Here is a 26248-nt window from a genome sequence, read left to right on the forward strand (position 1 = left end):
ATGGTTAGGATGATGACGAGGATCACGATGACAACATCAAACAAGGCGGTCGCGATGGCGGCGACGAAGCGGGCGGCGCACTCCAGACGGCTTCGCCTGGACAAAGAGGGGATTACCGGGTAAGAGCGTGTCCGACATGCCAAGACAATGCAAGAAAACGCCGCTCTCCAGTCAGGAGAATGGAGGAGTGAAAGAAGAGCCGTCCAGACCTCCCTCCCCGCTAAGCAGCCCTCCTTTGATCCGCCTCTCACAGGGGGTCTATTGTGGCAAACCACGAAACGAGCACAGAGGGACATTCGCCGAGCCTCCAGAGCCCAGCACCCCCCCCCCCCCCCACCCCCCGCCTCAGCCTAGCCCCACCCAAAGGCAAAGAGAAGGGACGTGCCTGCAGCCAGTCAACTTACAACAGCGCAGTCAGTCAGGAGGGCAGTGCCTGACAGCTCTCGCTGAGACTATACATAAAAAGCCTAGTCAAATACCTGGTCAAACAGTTCACTACCAGCTCTGTCAAATCACAGCCTGTTAGTGAAAACCCTGGGAACCAGTTCCCCTGGTGATGAAGACACAGCAAAGTAAAAAAATGGTATTATTAATATTACTGTAACAACAATAACAATAATAACAATGTTATTATAGATGACCATAGAGCATAACTGTGATGTTCCTTACATTCTTGCATCTCCCTAATGCGGTGTCCTCTGCCCTTACGCCCTGACACACAGCGAACTCAAAACTGGAGCAGAAAGGAAATCTGTCCGTGCGCGATAAGGCATCTCTCCTCCGCGGCCCGTTTCCCATTGCAACGGTCTCTGGGGAGACGGCCGCACGAGACCGTCCCATGCGGTGTCTCACCTCACTGCCGCCCCCGCCCCCCCCCCCCGAATAAGTGTGACACAAGTGCGAGAGGAAAAAGGTCTCGCTGAAAAAACCTCCTATGATCCGCTGACCGCTGAGTCACTCCTGACCAAGTGCAGGAATCTCATGGGGGGGGGGGGGGGGGGGGGGCGTTAAATGGAGCTTTGGAGGGGGACGCCCCCGACATGGTCCATCCATCCAGCCTGCGCCAGTCAGAGGCTTTGCAGGACCACAGCCAGCTCATGTCTTCCTGCTGATTCACAGTGTGGGACGACTCGAGAGCTTACTCTTCTGCATTTTTCTCATTTATTTATGAAACGGTCTCCAGGGAAACAACAGGAAGCTCAGCGCTTATAAAAAAAAAAGGAATGGGTGGAGAGAGATAAGGGGGGCAGGGTTTCGATCGATCACGCAATGAGATCCAGATGACAAAATACCTCTGGACTTTACTACATTACACCGTTTATTTGCTCAGCAGATATCTTTTCTTTCAGGATGACTGACGCAGCTCACATCCTTAATTCCCACCGCTGTATGGGCATTGAAGAAATTCAGGTTTAGACACTGGTTCAAGGACAAAACACCATTCCCATAACCGGGATTGGAACTGGCAACCTTCTGGTCACAGGTCAAGAGCCCCACCCACCACACCACACCGCCACTCCTATTGGAAGACACCTGTGTGCAACTCCGAACAGCACTGAATTTTCTACTGAAAAGTTGAATAAAGGGAACCAATGACAGAATTTATACTACGCTGGCATTATTTCCAGCATCAGAATTAAACCGAAAAGCCACCTGAAACAATTTCTTGCAAGTCTGTTTGACAAGGTATCTCAGAGCGTGACTCAGCTCTGCTCACCGGTATGCCTTCATTTGTTTTCAGGAATAACCGTGGCTTAGGAGCCTCTCTTATTGACGCTCTTTTAAGGAGGTAAGATGATCTGAGCACGCAGGGAATGACAGTGCATTTCCTGTCTGGCCCTGTGCTCTTATTATACTGAAGCAGACGGGGATGGGCAGTGTTTGTTTGGCAGCTTGTCATTGTGTTACTCTCTGTCTCTGTCTGAGCGCTGAAAGTGATTAAAGCGTGACGACAAGCTTTTTGCACACGCACGAAACGCGCGCGCATGCGTGGATTCATGCACACGTGCACGTACATGCGCACAGGTACGTACGCGAGAGCACACGCAAACATATACGGATACACAGATACACACATGCATGCACACACGCACACAAAGATACACATACGTGCATACACTTGCTCTCACAAATGTGCAAAATGCACACATACACAGACACACAAATACGCACACACACACTTACACACAGACACACACAGACACACACAGACACACACACACACACACACACTTACACACAGACACACACACACACACACTTACACACAGACACACACACACACACACACACACACACACACACACACACTTACACACAGACACACACACACACACACACATACAAAAACACAGCTTGCGCTGTGTTTCCGCTCAGTCATCATTCCGCTCAGTCAGAGTTACCCGCTGCCAATGTCCTTCTTGTGGTACATCGTACACGGCTGTTGATCCCAAATAAACACCCTCTCTACCCTGCACTTCCCCCTTACACTTAGCTCTAAACTAAGCCTAACCTTAAACCTTTTGCCTCTCTTGGGGCGACTGTGTTTTCGGCATGGAGGGAGCCCTGGGTGGGACCTGAGTGGACCACAGTGACACGTCTTAGCAGCAGAGGGGCTGAATTGGGTGATGGGGCCGTTCACATTCAGACAGCTTGGCACAGTCACAGGGGATACACCTCTTCTCTCTCTCCTTTATCCCAGCCCAGCCCCTTCTCCACTTAGGAACTCCAAAGGGGATTACAGCCAAGCTGACCTTCAGCAGCTCAACTGTAAGTGTTATATTCATTCTTTAAAGGACTTCTGTCAGGCAAAAGCTGACTCCATTCAGGCCATATGTCGCGTGTTGTATGTACCACAGCGCAGGACTTCACACGCCAGAGAAACACATATATAGCTTCCTTTTGTGCGTTTTGGACTGTCCAGCACTGATAAAATGCAATCCAGCAAAATGTTGCTTAACCAGTTTGTGTCCAAGGCAACACGTTTTATGGCAACAACAGTCCACGACAGGGTGGAAAAGCTGCAGTCTGGACATGGCGTGCTGCAGTTTTACACTGTGGAAATTTATCGGCGGTGTGGAAATTTCGAATTGCGGTGAAAGAGCACCATTGATGAGGCTCTTGCGCAAAGCAATAATTGCAGTTTCACGCCGTGTTGTTTTGGCCGTGCTGTACCCTAAGACTGTGACATTGAAAATGTGTGGAGCAGTCTAAACGTTGTCAGGATTTATGAAAAGGAATGCCCTCGATGAGTTCTGCAAACGGTAGCAAGCATGCCGCTATTGCGACATTATGACCACGTTGCACCATGCAATCAATGTGACGATGCCTTGGAATCCTGTGGTAGTGTTCTAATCGCTGTCACAAGATAACAACGCAACAATTCTGACTGTCACGTAATGAAACACTATGCGTATTTATATTGTCATGGATACAGTCACTACCGTTTTTTTAAGTCTCTCACCACATGGTGAAAGGACATGATGCTACTTTCACTAATGCTTACAGACATATATTTAAAGACTTATTTATGTACTTTTGGAATGCGGACACCATAAGACTAGGGCGAAGATTCACTTTAGGCTCGGGGACAGATGTACTGTTCTATGCTCTAATATTAATCTTGTTTGAAGTGTATGGACCATCTTACGAGTGGCATGACATGCAGCTCAAGAATGTTCAGATGTGTGAGGTTGTTGTGCGTAAAACACATACAATGTTTTTTTTTTTTAACATGTATTTGCGTTTGGCTGTGGAATGTAGAGGAGGAATGCAGGACCGAAAAAGGACTCCAGGACAGCAGTGCTTATTTCTTTCTTCCTCAGCTAACGATTGTGATACAGCTTAAATTAGTGGGTTCCCTGCTCATGACAGACACTGGGTTTTATAGGCATGGAATTATCTTCACTTGGTTCAAGACAGCTGTAATTACAGAACACACTCAAAAGAGAGTCAAATGAATCTAAAAAAGGAATGATAGTTTGCCCATAAAAAATATTGATTGGCTTCTGAGCATTGTAAAAAAAAAAAAAAAATTCAGACAAATCTTTCCAAACATTCCAATCTTAATTGATTAAATCCTGCTGCTGTATAGGTGGGGCCAAAGCGGAAAAAGTAAAATCGCAATGTAAATGTAACGTTGCGGAAATGTTGCACTTAGCACCATCATAATGTCATTGTAGCAGCATATTGTTATCATTTAATAGAAAATTAATGGTAATGGTAAGAGGCATAATCTCACAATTTTTTGCAAGACACAAGACCAAGATATAAGTGACAGAAGACCTGTAAATTTAAGGTCTGCTTTCAATAGATAATAGATGTTACAGTGAAAAAAGACATTTTACTGATTAATGCTGCAGAGTGGAGCTTGTTCATTGGCTGGAGAACGCCACTCACATTTCTGTGGCTTTGAGAAGAAAGTGGTGTATACCGTACACCAGGCAGATGTGGATGCTGATTCATTTCCAGACTTCCAAAGGAAGTTCCATGAGCTCATTCATGGGTCTTGTGCCTATGTAACAGCCATCGCTGACACAGCTGTCTAACGCTCACTCTCAAGTGAAAGCCAGTGGTGGGTGAGTTTTGATTGATGGGGGCAAGGGGACGTAGTAGTACATTTTAAACACATGAACTTGCTCATTTGGGATGGAGAAGAGACAGACAAACTAACGTTACCCAGAGGTGTTACAGAGGCTCCCACAGAACAGTAATCAGAAACAGACATAATTCATTCTGATTGGCTGGTGACAGTGTAGCATAGTGGTTAAGGAGTAGGACTTGTAACTGTAAAGTTGCTGGTTTGATGCCCAGCTGGGGCACTGCTGCTGTACCTTTGGGCAAGGTTCTTAGCCCACAGTTGTATACCCACAGCCTCAGTAAATATCCAAAAAAAAAACTGTAACTGATGTAAGTTGCTCTGGATAAGAGCGTCTGCTAAAACCCTGTAATGTAATGTTTTGCACTGTGGTGGGCCCTACAGATGCAGACACATTGTCCTAATCCTGTTTCTCCCTCTCGTGCCGCCTGTGCGCTAACTGACAGACATAAATCACATGACATTAATGACCGGAGTGCAATGTAAGGCCAGGAGGGTTGGGTGGCGTTTCAAACCCCGCTCTCAGCTGGTCTGCCCCCCCACCCCCCCTCAGATAGAGTAAATTTAACACTCTCGTGCCGGCGGAATGCCCCCCACCCTAGCCCCCCTCCCGGTGGGGTCTTTCACAAACATTGGCATATAAGGGGCTGCCGTGGCCGCCCCTCTCCAAATACACCGAGGCCTCTCACGTGCCCCTGGGCCTTTGAGCCGTGGGGTGTCTATACTATGCTTTCTACTCCCTCTCTACCTATCTACCATTCTCTCTCACCTCATCTCTCCTTATTTCTCTCTCTCTCTCTCATCTGTATCTCTATCCCATACCTCAATCTGTTTTGCTTCCTTTGTCTATCCCTCTCTCTACCTATCTACCCCTCTCTCCCCAGCTTTTCCTATTTCTCTCTCTCTACATGCCTCTCAGCCACACCTCTATCTGTCTCTCTTTCCATCAGTCTCCGTTTCCCTCTCTATCTACGACTCTTTCTCCACATCTCTCTCTTTCTCTCTGCCTCTCTCTCTCCCATATCTCCCTGTGTGTTTCTCTATCCACCTGTTGGTATGTATTGGTCCCTGTCTCACTGACACTACCAGGCAGCACAATTGCTTTGTCCATGAAAGTAGATCCCTGCTCAGGCTGTTGGAATCTGTCACTTTTGTTGAGTATCTTGGTTTTGTTTCATTATTATTATTATTATTTCTTACCACATCGATATTGTCTTTGCAACCCCATATTTCATCATTTAAAACAAAACACACTGACACTCATCCTTATCAGCCATTATATCGAAATGATTCACGCTGTTATGTCTGTGTTTCACTCTGGCTACAGAGCAGATGACCCACACGATCTGCCAATCACAACCTCGAGCTGTAGCTCTAGAGGGAGGTCTGCCTCCAGACATTGGAAGCTGCATGCTAGAGGGTTTATGTGCTTTGCTTTGTACCGTGAAGAAAAGTATCATTGTGTGCATCATTTCGTGACATTCACCATGTCATGACAGGCATCACACAGTGGCTCTTTTATCGTGATATGCATGGTATGCAGATACACACAAGGTATGCAGATACACACAAGCCCTAATCCACACTGGTGAGTACGCCATCATCACCTATGAACGACCCATGAAAGGAAGACAAACAGTGTCCTCTGGATGATAAGATAAAGGAATCATGTAACATACATATATGTTTTGCACCAGTATTTTTCTCCATGTAACTGCTGATCTATTAGTGATCACTGTCTAAACTGACAATGGAAGCACGAAATAGTTATGTGATTGATTTTTTTGAGTGTTAGCTCTTATTGAACTCCATTATTCTGATCTCATTCTGAGTGGCAAGGGTTTTCAAATTCTGCTCAGCACTCTCTGAATATTTGGGTTAAATATTAATATCCATCCCCCCTCTGTTTTAATGGAGGCACTTTACAAAATACATAAATCAGACATAGCATCTCCAGTCATTTTGAATTTGATGTAAATCCTTTATGACATCATTAGGTCAAATTCCAGAATGCATTCCAACGCGTGCAGGATACTTGCAGTGAGACAGGGATGTCATAACGCGCATAATGCAGAAAATGCATCGCTGTATCAGAGTAGTTTCGAAACCAACCCATGAATACCGCATGGAAACTCATGCAGTCAATTCAGAAACATGCTCGGAGCTGACATACCTCCAGATAGTGTCTGAGACTCATTGAATGTTCTGCATTCACTCACGCACTGAAACTCCATTCTGATTATTCACTTTACTATAATGTGGCTCAGAGGTTAGGAAATTTGACTTGTGCAATGCATGTGACCTGAATTGCCTCAGTGCACCTCCTGCTATATAAGTGGAGTATGTAGCACCTGTTACACAAACACACTATGCCAACAATAATAATTTAAGTGCTTATGCATCACCAGGGGATGTGTCTTTTTCAATGCCTATCTCAACAGGACACCCTGAGGCCAGATTTCTTACATGCATAAATTTATTTTCATTTGAGGGCAAATCCGGTCACTGCCAGTAAATCTGTGCTTTAATGGGTTAAAGGTCTAAGCGGTTCTCATTCTCCCGGTGGACGGCTTCACGTTAGACAGACCTGCAGTAAACTGAGATGACCTGGAGCAGACCGAGTCTCACTCCAGGGAGCGGTGGCCTCCTCCTTCTCCTCCTCCTACACACTTAGCTCGGCAATCCGGGGGAGCGGGGCGGGGTCAGAGGGCCCGCGCCCGAGGCCAATCGCGTCAGGGCATTCTCCACAGTTCCCCGCAGGGACAGACGGAGTCCGTTCAAAGGCTGCCAGATGTGTAAAGAGAGATCGGTTTTCACAGCTGGGACGTGAGCTGTTGTGACAACTTCAGAACTCCGTAAGGAAAAAAAATAACTACAACAACTCAACATGACTACAACCCCAAAATGATATGTGCAGGCCTCCATGGCTAGCCTAGGATAGGCCTATTTTTATACATATATATATATTTATGTGTACATGTATATCTGTATGTATATGTACACTGTATGTATATGTATACGTATACAGTATGTACACGTACACACACACACACACGTACACACACACACACACCACACCCAGTCTGGATCTGGCTCTGATACAGAGCCACAGTAAGTGGGTAAATACACGGTATATTCCAGCAGACTAATTCACAAAGTCGATAACGTCATCTCTGTAATGAGTTAAAAGGCCGGCTTATTCTGACACCGCAGTGCGCCTTCTCGGCGTCGCGTGACTCAGCGCGACGCGGGGGACATTCCCTCGTCCTCGGAGTCCGCGCCGATAAGCAGCGGCGGCAAGCCCGTGGAAACGCTGTCCGTTCTCACAGATGCATTCTGGGAAGCGTGAGCCGTGTGAGAACAGGGGGGAACAGAGGCTGACCAGGGGTTATCTGGCCATGCCAGCCGTGAGGCTGTTCCAGATTAGAAACATGCACCAGAACAGAGCTTTCAGCTTTCTATGGTCAATGTCCCAGACCTCCTTCCAAAATGTGGGCTTATGCCCCTCCTGTGTAGCCATGCCTGAGTACACTGGTAAGGCCAAATGCATTACTTGCTTTTCAATGATTTTCCAAACACGTTCTTCACCTGATCTTGTTGAATGGGCTCAGCCCCCCCAGGATAAAGTCAACACTGGAAATAATTAGAGGCTGAAAGTGGATGAAAATAGGCAGTAGTGTAGCATATTGGTAAGGGGCAGGGCTTATAACCAAAAGGTTGTGGGTCTGATTCCCCACAAGGGCACTGCTGCTGTACCCTTGGGCAAGGTTAACCAGCAATTGCCTCAGTAAATATCCATGCAAAAAAACAATAGCCTATGTAAGCCGATTGCCAATAATATAATGCAATGTAAAGAGAGGCCTGTGATTTGTTTTGAAGGGTCAAGTGATTTGTTCTGACCCTTCAAGCTCAGACCTGCATGTTGACTGTGATCTGCACACACGCACCACTGCACACATAAGAAGACTTCATCATTTCATCTCACCTGAACAGGAATAGGTATGCAAGGGATAGGAACAGGGAGCGCAGCTTCACAGTAACACAATGTCCTGGAAGCGAACCAGACATTTCAGGCTTCAGGTCGGACGTGCGGGGAACAGCGGGGCGAGGCCGCTCCAGTGACAGACTGCACTGCGAAGTGTCACCGATCTTCCTCTAACGACCAACCAAGTGACAGCCCTTTCCCACCACTGGACTGCTCGTTCCTGGGAATGGCCACGAGGAAACCGGGGAGCCAAACGAGACCGACCAAGCCAAACAAAGTGTGGCTTTAACTAAACGGCTAAATTTATTAGCCTATCAGTGTGACCTCGTGTCTCAGGACACGGGGGACGCATAAATCATAATCAATTTGCGTGATTGAGCCGCTTGGGTGTCAAGGGTCTCGAGACGTCCTTACAACGTGCCGCCGCTCTTGGCTTTGTGCGTTTAGCTGCCAGAACGTTCCCACATTTAAGGGGTGTTGGCAAGCAGGCCCAGGCTTCAGCTGTGCAAGGATTGTCCAAAAACAATACAGATAAGAGTGTTCATTTTGAAAGGGATTCATGGAACTTGTGCAGCGTAAGAGGTTCGGTCAAAGAGTCGACTTTCTGGTCTATGTCAAAAAAGCTGGAAGGAATTCAGTTCAGAACGGTACAAGAATTGCTAACTGATGTGTACTAGGTGTTTCATACAAATAACAGTGTGAAAATGGTTTACTGTATGAGCAACCATTGCAATGGTTTGGCAGGTACAGAGATTTCTTTTATTAATGTAGTCTACATTGATTTGCCTGCATTTTTTTTTATCACATTATGTTAACCATACTGCCATCACTAAAAACTGTAAACATTTCATTAAAAAGCAATAAGTAAAAACTATCAGTATAGTTTGTTCTGTGTTTTTCAAGAGGGAATTTCCACAGTTGTTTAAACTACACATCTGACTAATCCTTTAACATTCAAAAACTGCATTTCCGCAGAACTTAACCACTGTCACAGAGGCAACGCGATAACGCAGGAGCTGGTGTGCGCCCTCGGATTCTGGTGCCAGATGAGGTATTCTGTACGTAGCGAAAGGAAGCTGCAGTCTGTGATACGGATGTGAGTGACATCGACGTGACTTCCCGCTGTGCGCTCTGACACTCCCTCCCCTCTCCCACCCTGCCTTTATTTGACATCCTCTCTTGACATGAGTAAAAAAGGGGTGTTTCTTTATCCTGTGGCATTCTGCGCATACCAGGGGGCCTCCCAGAGGCTCGGCGCCGGGCATTCCCGTCCACACTTTCACACATGTGGTGAGTCAGGCGGACCGCAGCGGCGGAAAGAGAACCCGGGGCCCACGTGTTTACGTGCTTCATTCCCAGGGCAACGCCAGGGCGGATAACGGTGCGGACAGAGACATCCATGCAGTTATTCAGCCGGCTCGGAACAATGTAGCGGTGGACGTTACGGATGTGACTTAATTCTGATCCCAGACCTCCACCGTGGTGTCTGAGTTTCTAGAATATATTTGGGTAAGATGGATCAAAATGCCTACAGAACGCCATCTACGGACACTGCCCAGCTGTCAAAAATGAAAAAAAAAAAAAAAAAAAAAATCCACGACATGCAAATTGCCGCAAACCGTTACAACGTAAAAATCAGTGAATAATAAAAAATAATAGAGTTAAGCTCTGTTCTGTTGAAAATGTATATTTAACAAATAATTGTTGTGGGCTGAAGAATCACTAATAATACACGAGCCAAATTAAATTAAATTAATTTTCCCTTCTCTTCACAGTTTACAAAACTTGGCAAATAGGCACCAGTTTTTTTTAAAAAGCAAATGGAAACAAACAGAGACAAATGATAAACTCTTCAAGTGCAAAGGTTCTTTGTGTTTTCTGGTTACCATGAGAACCAAACAACGTTCTATAAATGAACTAGTATACACGCTGTGTGTGAGTAACTTCCAAGCGGTTTTCCTGCGCTATTACGCATTGTGTTCTGTGGGATATACTGGGAACCAAGCTGTCAGAGAAGGGCGCGCCCTGACGTAAGGACGTACGCGGGGCGTTGTTTTGCCATAATGAGACACTTTATAACTGCGGCTGTACTTCTGGCATCAATCTAGTCAGAGGACTGTGGACTGAGGGACTACCGTTTTACCGGACTTTGGGGGAAGGTTGCACTGCATCTGGCTTCTTCTGCTGCCCAATTTTTTGTGGAATTGTTTCACCTGGCTTTGAGTAAGTTGGACATGCGGTCCGTTATTTGTAAATTTTTGTCACTGCGCTAAAACTAATATAATACAACACCTCTAACTTGTTATTGACTATGAAAACCTGAGAGCGGCATTTTCGCCTTCGCTTGAAGCAGTTAACTAGTTTATAAACGCACAGGGGCATCAGCAGAGAGCTATCGTATCGATACTCATGGGCTTTTAAATTTTTAAATCTGAAGATGCAAATTTACATCATTTTGCGTATAAATAGCTTTCACTGAAGCAACGAAAATCTTGTCTACAATTAGGCTAACGAAGGATTAATTTTAGTTCTTGCTATTAAAACAATGAGCAAATATGTTTTGTGATGCACCATTTCTCTTATGTTAGCTTTCTTAACGTAGGTTATAATTCTGATTTTACCTCTGAAATCGCGTTAGTAGATAAGTTATGTGCATCTTGCGTAACAATAAGGTTTGTGCATGGTTTAGTTTTGGTTAATCAAATAATTGCTTACAACGCAGTCGTACGGGTCTGGTGGAGCTTAAAAGTTTTAAAAGTCATTGCAGTCTTGGCTGAATGGCTGCTTTGTGACAGAGTAACGGTCAGCGCTCTGACTACGCAGAGGTGGATTTTTCCATTGGTCTGCTTAATTTGTTTTTGATTTATTCGCACTGATATCTTACGTCTAGATATGAATACGTGACTGTTTTAACGAAATCTTTCAGACCTATTATTTATGTTTTTCGTTGAATAAAATTGCAACAAAAAATAATAAAACAGTATAATGGTTGCACTTTAAATATGAAATTATTGAGTTTGGGAAAACAGTCATAACCATTGTAACAGTAATAACCATTCGCATTTTTAGAAGTTAATTAGCATTTGACGAATATGTTTTGCATATTGAAAACATTTTCAAACCTGTGTAGTCTGTCTAGACAGGAGCTGAAAGAAAGGGTAGAACACAAACTTTAACGTGAGCATTTTCGCCCCTTAAACAGAAATAAACATTCCACGGTAAAAATAAAGTTCGGAAAGGGCGCGGCCCCGCGTTCGGACCTGGTACTGCAGACGCGGAGCGACACACCCATTCTATTCGCATCTAGCTCGCTGGAAACTCAGCCGAGCCGCACTGACAGCGCAACTGGCTCTGAGGCTGAACGTGTATATTTCTCCTCACCTGTTTAGATCTGCCTGAAAAATGCTGCTCCTACTACTTGGAATCATTATCCTGCACCTTGCTGCTCTGGTTCTCCTCTTTGTATCAACTATTGTCAGCGTGAGTATATATATATATATGTATATATATTTTTTGCCATTTAGTTTAACGTTTTATATTCATATGTGGGAAGCACTGTCTTACGGTTCCAGCTTTTACAGCAACATGTTGAATCTGTTGTCTAACAACAAGAGGTCTGAACCACAGTTAAGCCTTGTATTTTTTTTCTCATTTGGTCAGAAACAATTGTGTCTTGCCTTTGTATTTTTTAGTCACTGTTTTCTAAAAACAGTTTTCCGAAGTAGAGGCATGTAAGGCATAAAGCTGGTTTGCAGCTGCTGGTGTTAAAAGTGTTTGCTGTGTGTTCTCACAGGCCTGGACAGTAGGGTCGACCAGCAGCTCAGATCTGTGGTCGAACTGCTCCACAACCAACGGAGGGTATCACTGCGACCCTGCCTTCGCTGGAGGTGAGTCAGCTCTGTCGCTGTGCGTTGCCTGTAACACCCATTACATAACACCGTTTCCCCACTATCGGTCTTCATACGCTCCAGTCCCCTATGACACAATACTGCAGGCGCTGCTTAAAGCTGATTTAACCCATACAGTCACAACATTACACTCACAACCTGTTTGCTGCTAACTGCGCCCCCTTGGAAAGGTAATCGTCCTGGTTTATTGTGGCGTGCTGTGGTTTAGCTCTGCAGGGTTGTGAGTCAGAATGCAAGTGCTGTCGCTGCATACCATACGGAGAATTAGCGCGTGGCTTCAACTTCGCATAACTGGTGAGGCACAGCACTCCGTGAGGCGTTCGACAGTGGGCGTGCCAGGTCTCCGCTGTGACTCTGTGCTGCCATCTAGGGGTGAGGGCGTGGAACTGCGATTCCCCCTGACTCAAGGACTCCTCACTGTATAAATAGTTCTGGTGTTATGTCCATATTCAGCCTCCCGTGTGGTGAGCAGAGAGCAGACCCTGGAAGGTGGGGGGCGAGGGGGGGGGTGGGGCTATTTAAAGTCCGTGTCCAGGCGCTGATGCTTGCGCTCAAAGGTCTTTGGACTCCTTGAGTGGAACATGTTGTGCCGCCCTGGTATCAGGTGGTGAACCCCGTGAGGTCATTAAGAAAATGAGAGCCTCAGCAGCTGGGGGCTACACTTAGGACAAGCCGCCTGTACCACAGGAGAGCACAGGCACACGGTACTAAGTGGCCTGGATTATTTTGATTACTGGGCACATTCTAAAGGCAAGTGTTAAAGGTATGTCACCTGGCCACCCACAGAAACAGAATTGTGGAATACCCCAAAGAAACACTCTTTTAAACGTTTCACGTCTCCTGAGTATCAGTGACCCCCCCCCCAATTATCCAAAATAATAGCGTGCAAAGAGAAGATTCCAGAAACTGTCAGTAGCCTTAGTTCATGGCTGTCTGGCTCCTAAGCTGCTCATTGCTGCAAGGGTGATTTGCATGGTCTGAGTTCTCCTCAGTGAGGTCTTTTGTCAGCTGAAAAGGTCACACGTGCATCGCCTGTTCGCTCCACCGCAAACGCCTTGTGACGGTGGGACTCGCATCCTGCAGCTCTGTCTGGCGTGGAGCGTTTGATCGACAGCGCTTGCGTTAGTCGTTGGAGAAGAAAACAGGGCCTACCCCCCCCCCCCCCAGAGCCTTGCCGCAGTCTGAAAGGAGAGCCTTTCTGAGGGCCCGGCGCCGAGCTCTCTTTCATCCGAGCGGCTGACAGAAACACAGACGCGCCTCTGACAGGCGTCCCCGCGGAGCAGAGGCGAGCGCGCGGATCGATAAACAGGGCGTAGCCGCCGTTCCTGGGCAGATTCGGCGTCACAGCGCCTCCCTCTGCGAGGTGGAGCGCAAGCGCGTCCCCTTTTTGGCAGGCGGATCAGACCTTTAATGAGTGTCGTTCAGCTGATAATGAGAAGACACAGAGCAACTGAATGAGTCAGAGGGACTCTGGAATGACAGTCATCAGCACGCCCTGAAATGGACCACAGCTACAGGATCTTAAGACCCTGAAGAGTAGCCTCTGTCTGAACAGCTTAGCGTGGGGGACCCCAAAACTCTCTGAACCCCAAACCCACTTAAATGCATTCCCTGTGACCCACGCTTTATTAAAATGCTGCATGACATAGGTTCAAATATGGAGTTACAAAATGGTTGAAATTTCAAAAGGATGACATGGCATTAAGCATGCATATTTGTGTAGGTTTAGTTTTATTAATGTGAAGGTTTATGATTGGGGTAGGACATATTTTTCATATATTCCTCTTCACTCACCTCAAACCCCTCTTGTGACCCACCAGTGGGTCCCGACATATTATTCGGGAACCTGAGGCTTAGACAACTTATAGTTAGCTGGAATGACCTTCAAACTGGAATGAATACTTACATGCATGCACATACACACACATGCACATATACACACACACACAAGGGTCCCGATGCTGTAAACCTCGGCCACGCCCGGTAAAAAGAGGGTAAAAACTGGCAGCGGATGCACCCCCTCGCCCGCCTGCTCTGCTCCCTCTCTCAAAATAGAGCCGGGACTCGGCAGAGAGGAAGCCGAGAGACAAGGACACAATCCGCCCGTGTTCCTGTTAGATTTTATTTTTCCTGGACAGATCCGACCTGCTAGTGTTCCTGCTGGAGATGAACAATGACCGTGCAGACTCGAGCGCTGCGATCTTATCTGAGCCCGACCAGGCCCAGAGCCACTCCCCACGAGGGGAGGAATACTACTGTCAGGTCCAGCAGTACCGGCATGACTCAGGAAGGAAGAGGTGAAAGGCCTGTTTACTTCACAGAGCCATAAATATATGTATTTTTAGAATCGGTTTATGGAACTCTTTGTTTGTTGATAACGGCCTCTTTATCTTAAGGCAGCATTTAATGTCTTAAGTGCCCGATTAGCCTTGGCAATTGTGCGCATTCTCCCTAAGAGTTATGCGAGTGCTGTTTTGTTTCGGTTGTTAAAACCCCTTGGACGCCATGCAAAAAACGGCAAAAGGGCAGATCTAGAAGGAGGCGTGATCATCATCGGATTACTTTAACCAGATTGTGGCTGCTTGTTACGTTTGTTATTATTGTTCTGACTGTTGTGAAAACAGAGTAAGCTGCTCTGTGAATGCAGTGATCTGGGCCTTGTGATAGTATTTCATTCCGCCAGTAAGCAGGAGTTCACCTCCTTCAATACTCTAAGGTGCAAAGTTTTCTACTTAGTCAATCAGTTGGTATCGTTTATGTTTGTCCTTTTCCTGTTCACTCCTGAAACGTTGGATACACTAACATGAGGAAAGCCAAATACACACCAAACCTGAGACAATGGCACAGTGATTTAGGCATACCTCAATACAGAGCTTCCACAACAGTGGGTGATTGTTGCTGTTTTTTTAGTTAATGTATACCATGTTTGTGGTAGTCATTATATGGTCATTTATTTTGAACTACCTATGAATTCAGCAGAGTTTAAGATACTGGTGAGTGTCTGAAATAATGGTAAGAGCAACACCTGCCTAAAAATCTCTCACACCAATAAAGCACTGAAGAAAACAAGCATTCCCACACACATGCACATATCCCCACACACAGACACACACATATTCAGTTTGGTCATGAGTTATGACTCCAGAAATGGTCAGACAGACCGTTTTTGGTAAAGGAAAAAAAAGGTCCTTTTTTGAAACATGGCGGTAATAAGATACCTCGACATAAAGGTGAGAAGTGGTTTTCAGGCTAAACCCGACAGTGTGATCATGCTTTTAGCAACAGGCGATGCCCTACATCCAGGGGAATTTCAATAGGGAGTGATATCAGGGTGCTTATGATAGGGAACACTTGGAAGTCACCCGGTAATGTCACATATGTGTAGTGTAATAGTAAGCTAACATGGGAATGTTCACATGTACGACTGCATTTTTAAGTTATAACCAGTACGTTTCTGGCAAAAGAAAACTGGCACAAGCAGCACAAATGCCTGATATCCATACCAAACATGAACACATCATAATACGGTCTTGTTTTTATGCAAATACCTGCCATACGAGTTGTATGGGGGGGTTGTTGTGCGCTAATGTACTTTGTTACATAATCCCTCATTTCCTTTTGTTCAGATGAGATTTTTCCCTTGGGCGGCATGTACCACGCTTGTTAACCCCCGAATTCCTGTGCTGCGTCACACCTAAATCTGATACACGTTTGGGAAATTATAAAATCCTGAAACCTCAAATGTCAGGAATAGAAAAGAAACACACTGTAACCTAATTTACTCCAATCTCTACGCGCGCATGGTGTATGAGAATTCCGCTTTGATTTTTTTCGCAGCCAGGAGGTCGAACATTTCTGCTTTCAGGTTTCGTGCTCTTATGCTTTCATGGGATCACGGAATGTTTTTATGAATGAAACTGAACATCTTACACATACGTGGCTGTGTTCAGGAACCAGTGAATCGGCCGTAGTTCATCACTGGGTATTCACCGGCGGGTGGGACGACTGACCGTTACTCCGCCTGTGGAGTGTGGACCGCAGAGGAACTCTGGGAAGGCGTTCTGTGGCACAGAGGCCCGGGCTAAAACGGTCTCGCAGACACAGCTGAACATGAGAGCAGGGAGGTGGCAGGACTTGTGCCGCGAGGAGATAAGGAGCTCCTGTAGGAAACCTGAGCACGTAGGTGGCCTGCACGCAGGAGACCCCGCCCCCCTCGGCAAGAAACGGACACTCCACACAGACCCTGCGTACCAGATACAGCAATGCAGTTGTGCCAATCGGGGGGGGGGGGGAGGAAGGAGGGAGAGAGGTAGAGTGAGGAGTGTCTGCCGTAAACTGTGGAGTCCTTCACGCCCTTTTTTTGGGCAAGGGGTAATGTTAGCTGTGAGGTGCAATATAAATTAAAATAAATTCCCAAAACTCTGGAATGACAGTGGGCAGGGCATTATCGATGCTGTATTATTGCCCCTACATGGGGCTTTGGGTTCTGAAAGCACTGTATTTACATCTGGCACTGGCAGGAGTGGACTTATAGTCCAAACATTGCAGCTTTGTCCATACCTACTAAATTTAGGTAAGTGTTATTTGTTATTATTATCCTCTGACGCTTCCAAAACCTAAAAAAAAAAAGTAGAACTTGTTTAAATTCGTTAATCAAACTTTGAGACAAAGTGCTTTGGTTTTAGGTTGAATCCGAGCCTGGGGATTGCTACACCGGCCCCTCGTAATGTTTTAATAAGAAGCAGCTTCCATCATATGGGGCTGGAGTGAGAGAAACATGCTATAGCTGCACAATATCCTGAATGTAAACCACTTAACGTCCAAAGTACACAGTAAGTCACTCTCTTGCCATTTGAGAAACTAAATTCAGAGCGTAGCCATAGGAACAGTAACCGGACGTCATTAGCTCTGCCCTCATTGTTGCCCCTCAAAGTTTCCTTAAGAATGGACGTCTGCATTCGATTGTGCCACACACACATCATTCAGGAAGGAAAACTCCAATATTCGGCACTGTTTTGGAAGCATTCGGGTTTGCCAGCTCACGGGCATGCTGTGAATTGCAGGAAACATCGAAGAATGCCCATTTAAACACACACGCCCCCAGTTCCCGAGTGTGTTATCTCGGCTAACTGTAACGCAGGAAGGCAGACAGCACAAACATGGCGCAGGCGATGAAGGGGTTAAGGAGCGGTGCTCTGCCCGTCTTTGTTTGTCTTGGGAGTGAGGAGGTTTCCTGATGGATCGATCCGGCGGGCTGGTGCTCCACTGTTTGTGAGGGGGAGGAAGGTATCGAATGCAGTGCTTTTAGGAACAGGAAACCCATTACCGTGGAGACGTGAGCGATTCCGGGCAGCGGGTGAGATACGGCCTCTCCCCATGTGCCATATCGATGCTGCGTTTCGTTTTAGGCTGTTCCCTAAGGTCGGATATTAGCATTAGCACTGGCCGTTTGCATCTGCCGCGCGACCTTGGACCTGATGGTCAAGGTTAAAAGTGTGTGCTTGCTTGTTTGCACCTCAGGGGAGACTGATCTGTGTACATAACAGTAGTTGAGCAGAATCTTGGGTTAGTTATTTGCTTTGGCTCCATCGTTTGATTACAGCAGAATTGCTTCATGGTTCTTCTTTTCCTGGGGTACCTATATGACATTTGTACAGCTGAATGATAACTGTGTTTAGCTGTGACTAACTGTGAAAGTACCTTTGTCAATGGGAATCCAACACAAGATTTTTACCCACAGTCCACATCTAATGAGTCCAGCAGTTCTTACCCACCACTCCACACTACAGCTCATTGTCATTGCGTTCACTGTCATGCTAACTTTCTGCTCCCCTCCCCCATTCTCTCTCCATTACAGAGTGGATCCAGGCAGTCCAAGCCCTGATGATCCTGTCCATCATCTTCAGCTTCCTCTCCCTCTTCCTGTTCTTCTGCCAGCTCTTCACCCTCCAGAAGGGCGGACGCTTCTTCCTCACCGGCATCTTCCAGATTCTGGCCAGTAAGTATAACCGTCCTCCATAAACCCCCCCACCCACTGTCTGTCATGAGAGCCCTATGTCACATGTAAGCATATTCACAGAACGGATCTACACCTCAGAAAAAACTGAGGGAGGGGACCGATGTAGCCCAGTGCATGGAGCTGTGGGGCCTTGTGGAACAGGCTTTACCTGGAACCTTTCTTAAAATATGAACTGAAATGTAACTCTACGCAAGGGTACAACAGCAGTGGCCCAGCAGAGGGTGGAGCCAGCAACTTTTGGTTACTAGCCGTGGTCCTGGGACACTGCTGCCCCAGATTACAGACAGACAGACAGGTTTCAGACAAACTAGAGATTATGTGTCCATGATCACAATCCCTCTTATTCGCCACGCGTGTGTCTTGTAAAGAGATCTTTTCTGAACAGAGTTCAAACAGGCCGCACCTGTAGCAGCTCCCAAAGCCCTGAGGAAACACACACACACACTCCACTTCCTGCCTGTCACTCTCTACTGATTCCACAGATAAAAAGCGCAGATCAGACAACTGGCTGTTTTCTCGCTGTGTTAAACAGCTCTGAGGACACAAGGCCTTGACGTTGTTGAGTCACAGAGTCCCGCCCCTTTCTGTGGCAGTCAGGAGCGGCATGAAAACACACCTCTTAAATTATAAACAAGAGTCCCGGGTCCAGCTCTTTGTTTGGTTCAAATGCTCTTCCATCTGTTCTGTTCAGTCGCACTTGCAGGGCAAAGCTTTAAAACATGGCCTCACAAACAGAGACAGACAGGTGTAAACAAAGACGATCTCTCCTCTTAGACAGAGCAAACCACAGGCCAGAGAGAAACCCGCCCACGTTCTTTGTAAAGAGGGAAAGCTTTGAGTGCGCACCGAGTTTCATTTGCCAAGCGGGCCCAGAGACAGAATGTGCATAGTTTTTTTCCTGGCGCTTTGTGTGTGTATGGTTAAGTCTGTTAGTCTTTGTATTGTACTGTATGCGTATGGATAAATATGTCCACGTCACTGAGTTTTTTCTGTTCTTTTGTGTCTGTCTGCGTGTGCGTACGTGTGGGTGTGCGAGTTGCAGATGGTTGTTGTGTATGTGTTTGGTGAAGACTTTACTTGTATTGGTGTATTGTATGTGTGTGTGTGGGCAGATTCACCTTTGGTCCAAAGGCCTGGTTCCGGGTGAGTGTGTGTGTGTGTGTGTATGTCGGCAGACTCATCTCTGGTCCAAAGGCCTGGTTCCGGTCCTGTATGTGCATATATATGTATGTGTGTGTGTGTGTGTCTGTGTGTGTGTGTGTGTGTGTCTATGGGCTGGGGCAGTATTGTGTCCCGGAAGCCAGAAGGCAGAGGGCAGCAGCAGCAGAGCTCAGGGCATCAGAGAGGCAGGTGCCCACGCTCCCAGGGCTTGGCAGCAGGGACAGAGCTCTGACACAAGCCGAAATGTCAGCACCGCCGAGCCCGTAGGCGGCCTGCCTTCAGCCCAGCCGATACCAGCGTCTAAACAGTCCAGTCACGCCGGTGCAGTGGGCCGGGTTCCGAGCAGCCCAGAGAGGCCGCCAGCACACCAGCCGCATGACCGGAACCGCACAATATGACCTCTGTCCAGTTCAATCCAGAACCTTGTCCGGCTCAAACTGGACCTCTGTCCAGCTCAAACCGGACCTCCATCCAGCTCAATCCAGAAATCTGTCCACCTCAATCCAGAACTCAATCACATGACTGCCCGGTTCAGTTACACACACTACCAGAGCTCAGTCTAGGACATGTGTCATGGACCGGACACTCATGGCCATCTCTCTCTCCCCCCAACACCCCTCTCTTTCCCTGCAGGTCTGTTCGTGATGAGCGGTGCCATCATCTACACAGTTATGAGCCCCACCTGGGTGCCGGAGACTGAGTCCTTCGGCTTCGCCTACATCCTGGCCTGGGTGGCCTTCCCCCTGGCGTTGATCAGCGGACTGATCTACGTCATCTTGAGAAAGCGTGAATGAGGGGGGCCGCGTTCAAGCTGCAGGGCTTTCCGTTGCTACCATACCATACCGCGTCCATAGCCAAGTTCAGTGACATCAGTGTGTGGGTGTGGCAGGGGGGGTGGGGCTGGGGGCGGGGTCAGTTGGGCGTGTGGGAGGGGGACACCAACACAAAACAACAAATACTGTTATAATTGAAGATGTATATAGTATCTATGGTTTAAAACCTATTTATAACACTTTTTACATATATGTACATAGTATTGTTGTGTTGCTTTGTTGACAAAGATTCTCCTATGAGCTTTGTTTAGCTAATTAAGTGCCTAAAAAAATGTTGTCATGGTGACATAACCAGTCTTTGTTTTATTTTTTTCGTGTGAATAGTTTTCTTTAAATCACCAAAAAAAAAATAGAAAAGAAGAAAAAAAAGTTTTTTTGAAGCATTTTAACCAAAGCGCATGTATAAACTAGAACGCAAGAGGGAAATTTGTGTTTTAACTGTGCTTGTTTTAGGGGTAAAAAGAGGCAAAAACCAAATGAGACTGCTAGGATAAACCATTAAAAAAGGTAGCTTGACAAAATATTTTTTTTCTGTATGATAAGCCAATTTTTTTTTCATTTTTTTATTTTAAAATTTATTTTTCAACAAAAATGGTGCTATATATTTACCATTCCTATTATCGATAGCCATTTAGCCTTATTTAGAGTGAAATAACTTGATTTAAACAGGCAGTAGGTGAAAGGTCTGACAGCCATTGACTTCAGTGTAATGTACTCGTGCCTAACTGCTTATGTACATAGAGGGTTTTACTAAATTTTCTTTTTTTAGTTTGTCTTTTTTTTAATAAAAGCATTAAAAGAATGTTGGCCTGATGTTCAAGTTCAGCTACATGTTTAGGTCAGGGGATGGGGCTTTGTAATTTGTCAATTTTTATTTGCCATCCCCTCCTTCGATTTTTTTTTGTTTTGTTTTTCTTATTTCACTTAAAAATTTAAAATCAAATGTCAGTATTAAAAGATCTGCAATGTTTCACTGATTTTACTGTATGGCTGCAGTGTTTTCAGGAAAGAGCAGTCGAAGGGCTTAAATCTACAGTAGTGTTCGTTTAGATTAATGTTTCGTTCTTTCTCTCATAAAGTAATGTTTTTTTGTGGGATTATTTTACATGACCAGCAAATCAGATGCCAGCCCGCGTAAAAGGGCTGAGTTCCAACGACGAGGGCATTAAACCAAACTAAAACTTACCTGTCTGAACATGGTGGAAGGCAAATTTTACTCAGATTGGGAGACTGGGAAAAAATATTTTACAGTACAGTACATCTGAAGGAGGAAAAAAGTAAACCCTTTCTTTCTGTTCTGATGTGAATGTCTGTTTCTCATACTTGAAGTGTAACTGTCAGTTCTAGAACCTTAGCCCACTGGAATTATGGGATTTCGCTGTTCTGCTTGGGGAAAGATGCAATGCCAATGTCAATCATCTGTAAACCTGTAAAGACAGAAACAAACCAAATTGGCTAAATAAAACATCTGATAGGTAGAGCTAAGTATGAGTTGCTGTGTATTCCTTTGCAGCAGGAAGAAAAAGAACAAAAAACAAAATCCACAAGAAGCAGGAGGCGCCGTCGTGTTGAACGAGCTGCCTGTGTCCGTGGTCAGAGTGCTGTTAAAATGGTCCAGTGGGAGTGCTTGTGTCTGGAGGACCTTTGCAAGAGCAGGAATTGAACTGTAACGAGAGCGTTTGGATCCCTCCCGATGTAAACTACACCTGGTTGGTCTTAGATAACTGTGTGCTATTAAAGTGAATGCAAATTATCTATCTGTGTGGCCAAATGTAGTCTGTGCCCTGTACGTAATGTGTGTCCACGAACATGCTAAGTTTGAATCGATCTATTCAAAGCACGTGTGTGTATGTAAATGTACATGTAGAGTTGGACAGTGCTTCTCTTCTAGGGTGTGTTCTCCTGGCTGCCACCATATTGTGTCAGTATTCGTCGGAATTGGGGGGTGGTGTGTTCAGATACGCGGACGTGACTCCCAGCCTTACTCCTGCACCCGGGAGCTGGAGAGAGCCTATCACCTTTTGGGGTCCCCAAGTGCCAGGGATGGTAAATACCAGTGTGGCATTGGCTCGTATTACGTGTGGGGTGTCATGGGCAGGGAGAAACGAGAGCAAGTGTATTCCAGGCGCGCGGGTCGAGTTTCTCCCCCAACGACCGCAGTGTAGACACGGCTGCTCGGGCTGGAACGGCCAAGGCAGATTTCTGCCTGAATCTGCACAGTCACTGAAGACTTCACAAAGTCCTGTTAAATATCAGCAGGCTGGAAGAAAGGGATTGTGGGAGATCCTTAGCCCAGCTCCGTGACGCCTGCCAAACACAGATTTGGCAGCGCCGTCAGGGGACGAAACCAAAAAAATCGGAAAAAATCAGTTTAGACACAAGGCGGGGGCAGGGACTGGATGTCTGTGGTCGGGTGCTTCCCCGTACCCCGAGTCACGTCCAAGCGGTCGTTTTTTGGAGCGGGGCTTTTAGGAGATCCCTCCGGCTTGACTCACTCAGTCCCACGGCTGTGGCGTGACTCTGGGAAAACCCGCCCACAGAGGGCCGATCCCGCCCCCCCCTCTCCCAGCTGGCAGGGTAGGCCCGCCGCCCCCACGGCGAATCACACCGCAGCGCCAAAAGCCCAAAAGCACTGAGAAGGGAGGCCAGGGTCACCTCTCACTGCATAGCTGCGAAACTCTGCATCTGTGCTGAGTCATGCACAGCGAAAGCCTTCAGACAGCAGGCTGGTGCTTTGTCTAATTTACCCGCTTAATGACAGAGTAAGGGGTCCTTGCTAGTGCAATAACCTCTGGTCGGAAGGGAATCCACATCTCTGATGATGACTGTCTGTTTTTGTCTGTCTGTCCAGCTGCAAGCTCTGTCAGGACTGACAGCCCCCACTGAGAAATGCTTGTCTTCACATCACATGGCAATTTCAATAAATAACAATAAAGGACTTTCCTTACAACCACAACGCATCCATGTGCTTCATTTAAGTGGCTGGTTATTGTTTGGACAATGTAAATGTAAGGCACTCTACCTCTTCTGTTCAAATGAAAGGATACAGTATAAGCACTTGACTGTGCGAAAATGCATTTGTGTTGCCTGATAAATTGTTCGTTAATCCTCCCCATGCAACAGAGAAACTGAAGATATGAACAGTGATTTCAACTGACTTGACAGATATTTGAACAAAAGCGATGTCTAGTGTTAATTTAAATGAATTAAGAAAATAGTAAAGTTTCATCTTGAGAGCACAATGTGCTGTGAAATTTCCATTGCTTTATTGTTTCATTGCAATATAACATATGCAAAAATGTTTGAAAACTGAAATTATGCAATGTATTTAGAGTCATTTTCATATATTTACTTAATCTACTGCAGTCTGTGCAAAGAATAACTGAAATCATACTCATATTTGTCAGAAGGCTGCGACCACAGATAATGGGTAAAAATAAACAGTCTCAGAAAAGAGCACGAATAATAACAGTACGTGATCTTTCAAACAGACCTGGATAACGTACAGTGTGATACCCTTTTTTAAGAAGTGGGACATTGTACAGCATCTCTGGATCCTGGGAATAAGTTTCCACACAAGGCAGCTGAGCAGAAAGCGTTTGGCGCACTAGGAAGGCTTATCTCCTGAGCCTGTGCTTTGCTCAACAGTCCTAAAGCGCCTTGAGAGACTGTTTGAAGCTGTGAATCCAACGGACCGACTGTGTCCTTTGTTACAACCTTACATTACATTATTGGCATTTTATCAGATGCTCTTATCCAGAACTTACATCAGTTACAGTTTTTTTTTTTTTCTACAATGACATCCATTTATACGCTGAGGCAACTGTGGGTTACCTAAGAGTACAACAGCAGTACCCCAGCAGGGAATCGAACTGGCAACCTTTTGGTCACAAGTCCTGCTCCTTAACCACTATGCTACACTGCCGCCCCACTGTCACCTGTCTGGCGATGTGTGGTGTTTCTTTCATTTCACCGCATCTCTGGCACATTCTGCTGTGTGTGTGTTTAGCATGTAACAGTTTGCCATGTGTTTTTTTTTCTTTTCCTCTGAAGGGAGTCATTTAAAAAATTTTAAGTTTAAAAGACTTAAAGTGCACGAGTGCATGAAGCCCATCTTTCCCGGGATAGCATCTTGCTTTACTCTTACTGCCCTGGGGAGATTTCTTATGCTTGACTCTGGCTGATCTGGTTTTCACAGCCCTCTCTTTGACACCACAGTGACCGTGTCGGACCAGCCATTTCCTCCGCTGTCTGGGCGCGACGTTTCTGTAGCTCCTTATATAATTCTATGGCATGGACGCAAACTGCTGCGTGACTGTGCAGTCTGCTTCAGTGGCCACAGATTTTGTGCAAAAGTCAGAATTCAGGGTGTGTTGCTGAAACTGAGATGCACCTCTGTCACAAAAACAAAGACATAACAATGATAAAAGCCTGTCCTTCTGCCACCCCCCCGAACCCCCCCCCCCCCCCCCCCGCCAGACTCTCACCTTCATGCTGCTCATCCATCGTTTTGCTGCACTGTACATTGTACCCTGGCATGTGACAAATAAAACTTTGAACTTTGATCTTTGAACATTACAGTGGATGCCAGATTTTTAGAAGATTCAAGCTGCCCATCCGCTTTGTGATCTAAAACAGACAAGTACAAGAAATACGATTAAAGGATGTCCGTAATACATACACATATCAGGGAAAAAATGCTTTTGAAACTTGCTTTTTTTATTGAGGCCTGATATCCTCAGTAAAGCACATTTCTATATTGCAGCTCAGCCACCTGAAGAGGCTTTACAATACAATATTAGAGGGAGTCCTATGAGCCTCCCTGTTCACAGTAATAATTTTAAAAGGCTCACAGTGAGCACCGTCCTCCAGGCGAAAGCTAATGTGGTGAGCATTTGCATGGCAGCGCTTAGGAACACAGCCTTCCCATATAATCTGAATCCTGTATGCAATTTCTCAGGAAAGCTGATTTTCAGTTTAACAAAATCCGCCCAAACCCACTTCAGGGTAAAACACCTGCTCTCCGGGGCTGCAGCGGGCCAAATGACCCCATGGCACAAAAGAAACATTATAATAATAATAACGTCTGGTATGTTGATATTTGTTGGTTCGAAATTATCCACTTGCTAACCAAAATGCTGACTCAACAGGCAAAACGGAAATCTCATTACTGTGAGGTAATTCGCACCTGCTAGCTATTATCATTATTGATTCTTACTTAGTTCAGAAGTACGAATGTGTTTATTTGATGCTTTGTAACCTTGTGCTGATATTTTTCTATGTATTGTACACAGTGCTTAGATTACTGTATAACGCGATCTACAGGCGGAATGGCTTGATTTCGCAGAAGCGTCAAAATGAAGCTCTCGCGCTTGACCGTTTCCATTAAAGTGTCAGGACCGATGACTCGGTGAATTTCCTATCATGAGAGAAGGCTTCGGGAGCGCATGATATTCTCATTACGGGCTGGAAAGGTCACATCGTCCTACGGCCTCTCCTCCATTCATACTTGAAATAGCACTGGGTAAAACAAGGACGCTGCACTTGGGCTGCGCAACACTCCGGCAGAACTATCCATTTGATAACGCTTGTCTCGAAAAATAAAATCCATAGACGAGGAAATGGCGCCATCCAGTGGTATTCAAAAACAACAACATCGACTTCATTAGATACAATATGCGGACAATATCACTGCGAGCAGGGATCGTGTCTCCCTCTTGTGGTGACATTAGAGCATGAACAGTC

The 26248-nt window shown here is 46.0% G+C and overlaps 1 protein-coding gene across 1 annotated transcript; it reads left to right on the forward strand.

The window, feature by feature from the left end:
* Positions 1-10699: 10699 nt before the first annotated feature.
* pmp22b (peripheral myelin protein 22b) lies at positions 10700-20530 on the forward strand. Its single transcript, XM_036551878.1, has 5 exons — positions 10700-10805; positions 11972-12062; positions 12376-12469; positions 18348-18488; positions 20304-20530. The coding sequence occupies exons 2-5, from the start codon at positions 11985-11987 to the stop codon at positions 20462-20464; spliced, it is 474 nt and encodes a 157-aa protein (XP_036407771.1). The 5' UTR covers positions 10700-10805; positions 11972-11984; the 3' UTR covers positions 20465-20530.
* The last annotated feature ends 5718 nt before the right edge of the window (positions 20531-26248 follow it).

This window comes from Megalops cyprinoides, chromosome 1 (genome assembly GCF_013368585.1).
Source record: "Megalops cyprinoides isolate fMegCyp1 chromosome 1, fMegCyp1.pri, whole genome shotgun sequence".
NCBI lineage: Eukaryota > Metazoa > Chordata > Actinopteri > Elopiformes > Megalopidae > Megalops > Megalops cyprinoides.

Excerpts from the sequence above, each read along its gene's own strand:
- pmp22b (XM_036551878.1), top strand. The coding sequence starts at position 11,985 with ATGCTGCTCCTACTACTTGGAATCATTATCCTGCACCTTGCTGCTCTG. Across the intron at positions 12,063-12,375 it reads TTGTATCAACTATTGTCAGC|GCCTGGACAGTAGGGTCGAC; the intron begins GTGAGTATATAT and ends GTGTTCTCACAG. Across the intron at positions 12,470-18,347 it reads CGACCCTGCCTTCGCTGGAG|AGTGGATCCAGGCAGTCCAA; the intron begins GTGAGTCAGCTC and ends TCTCCATTACAG.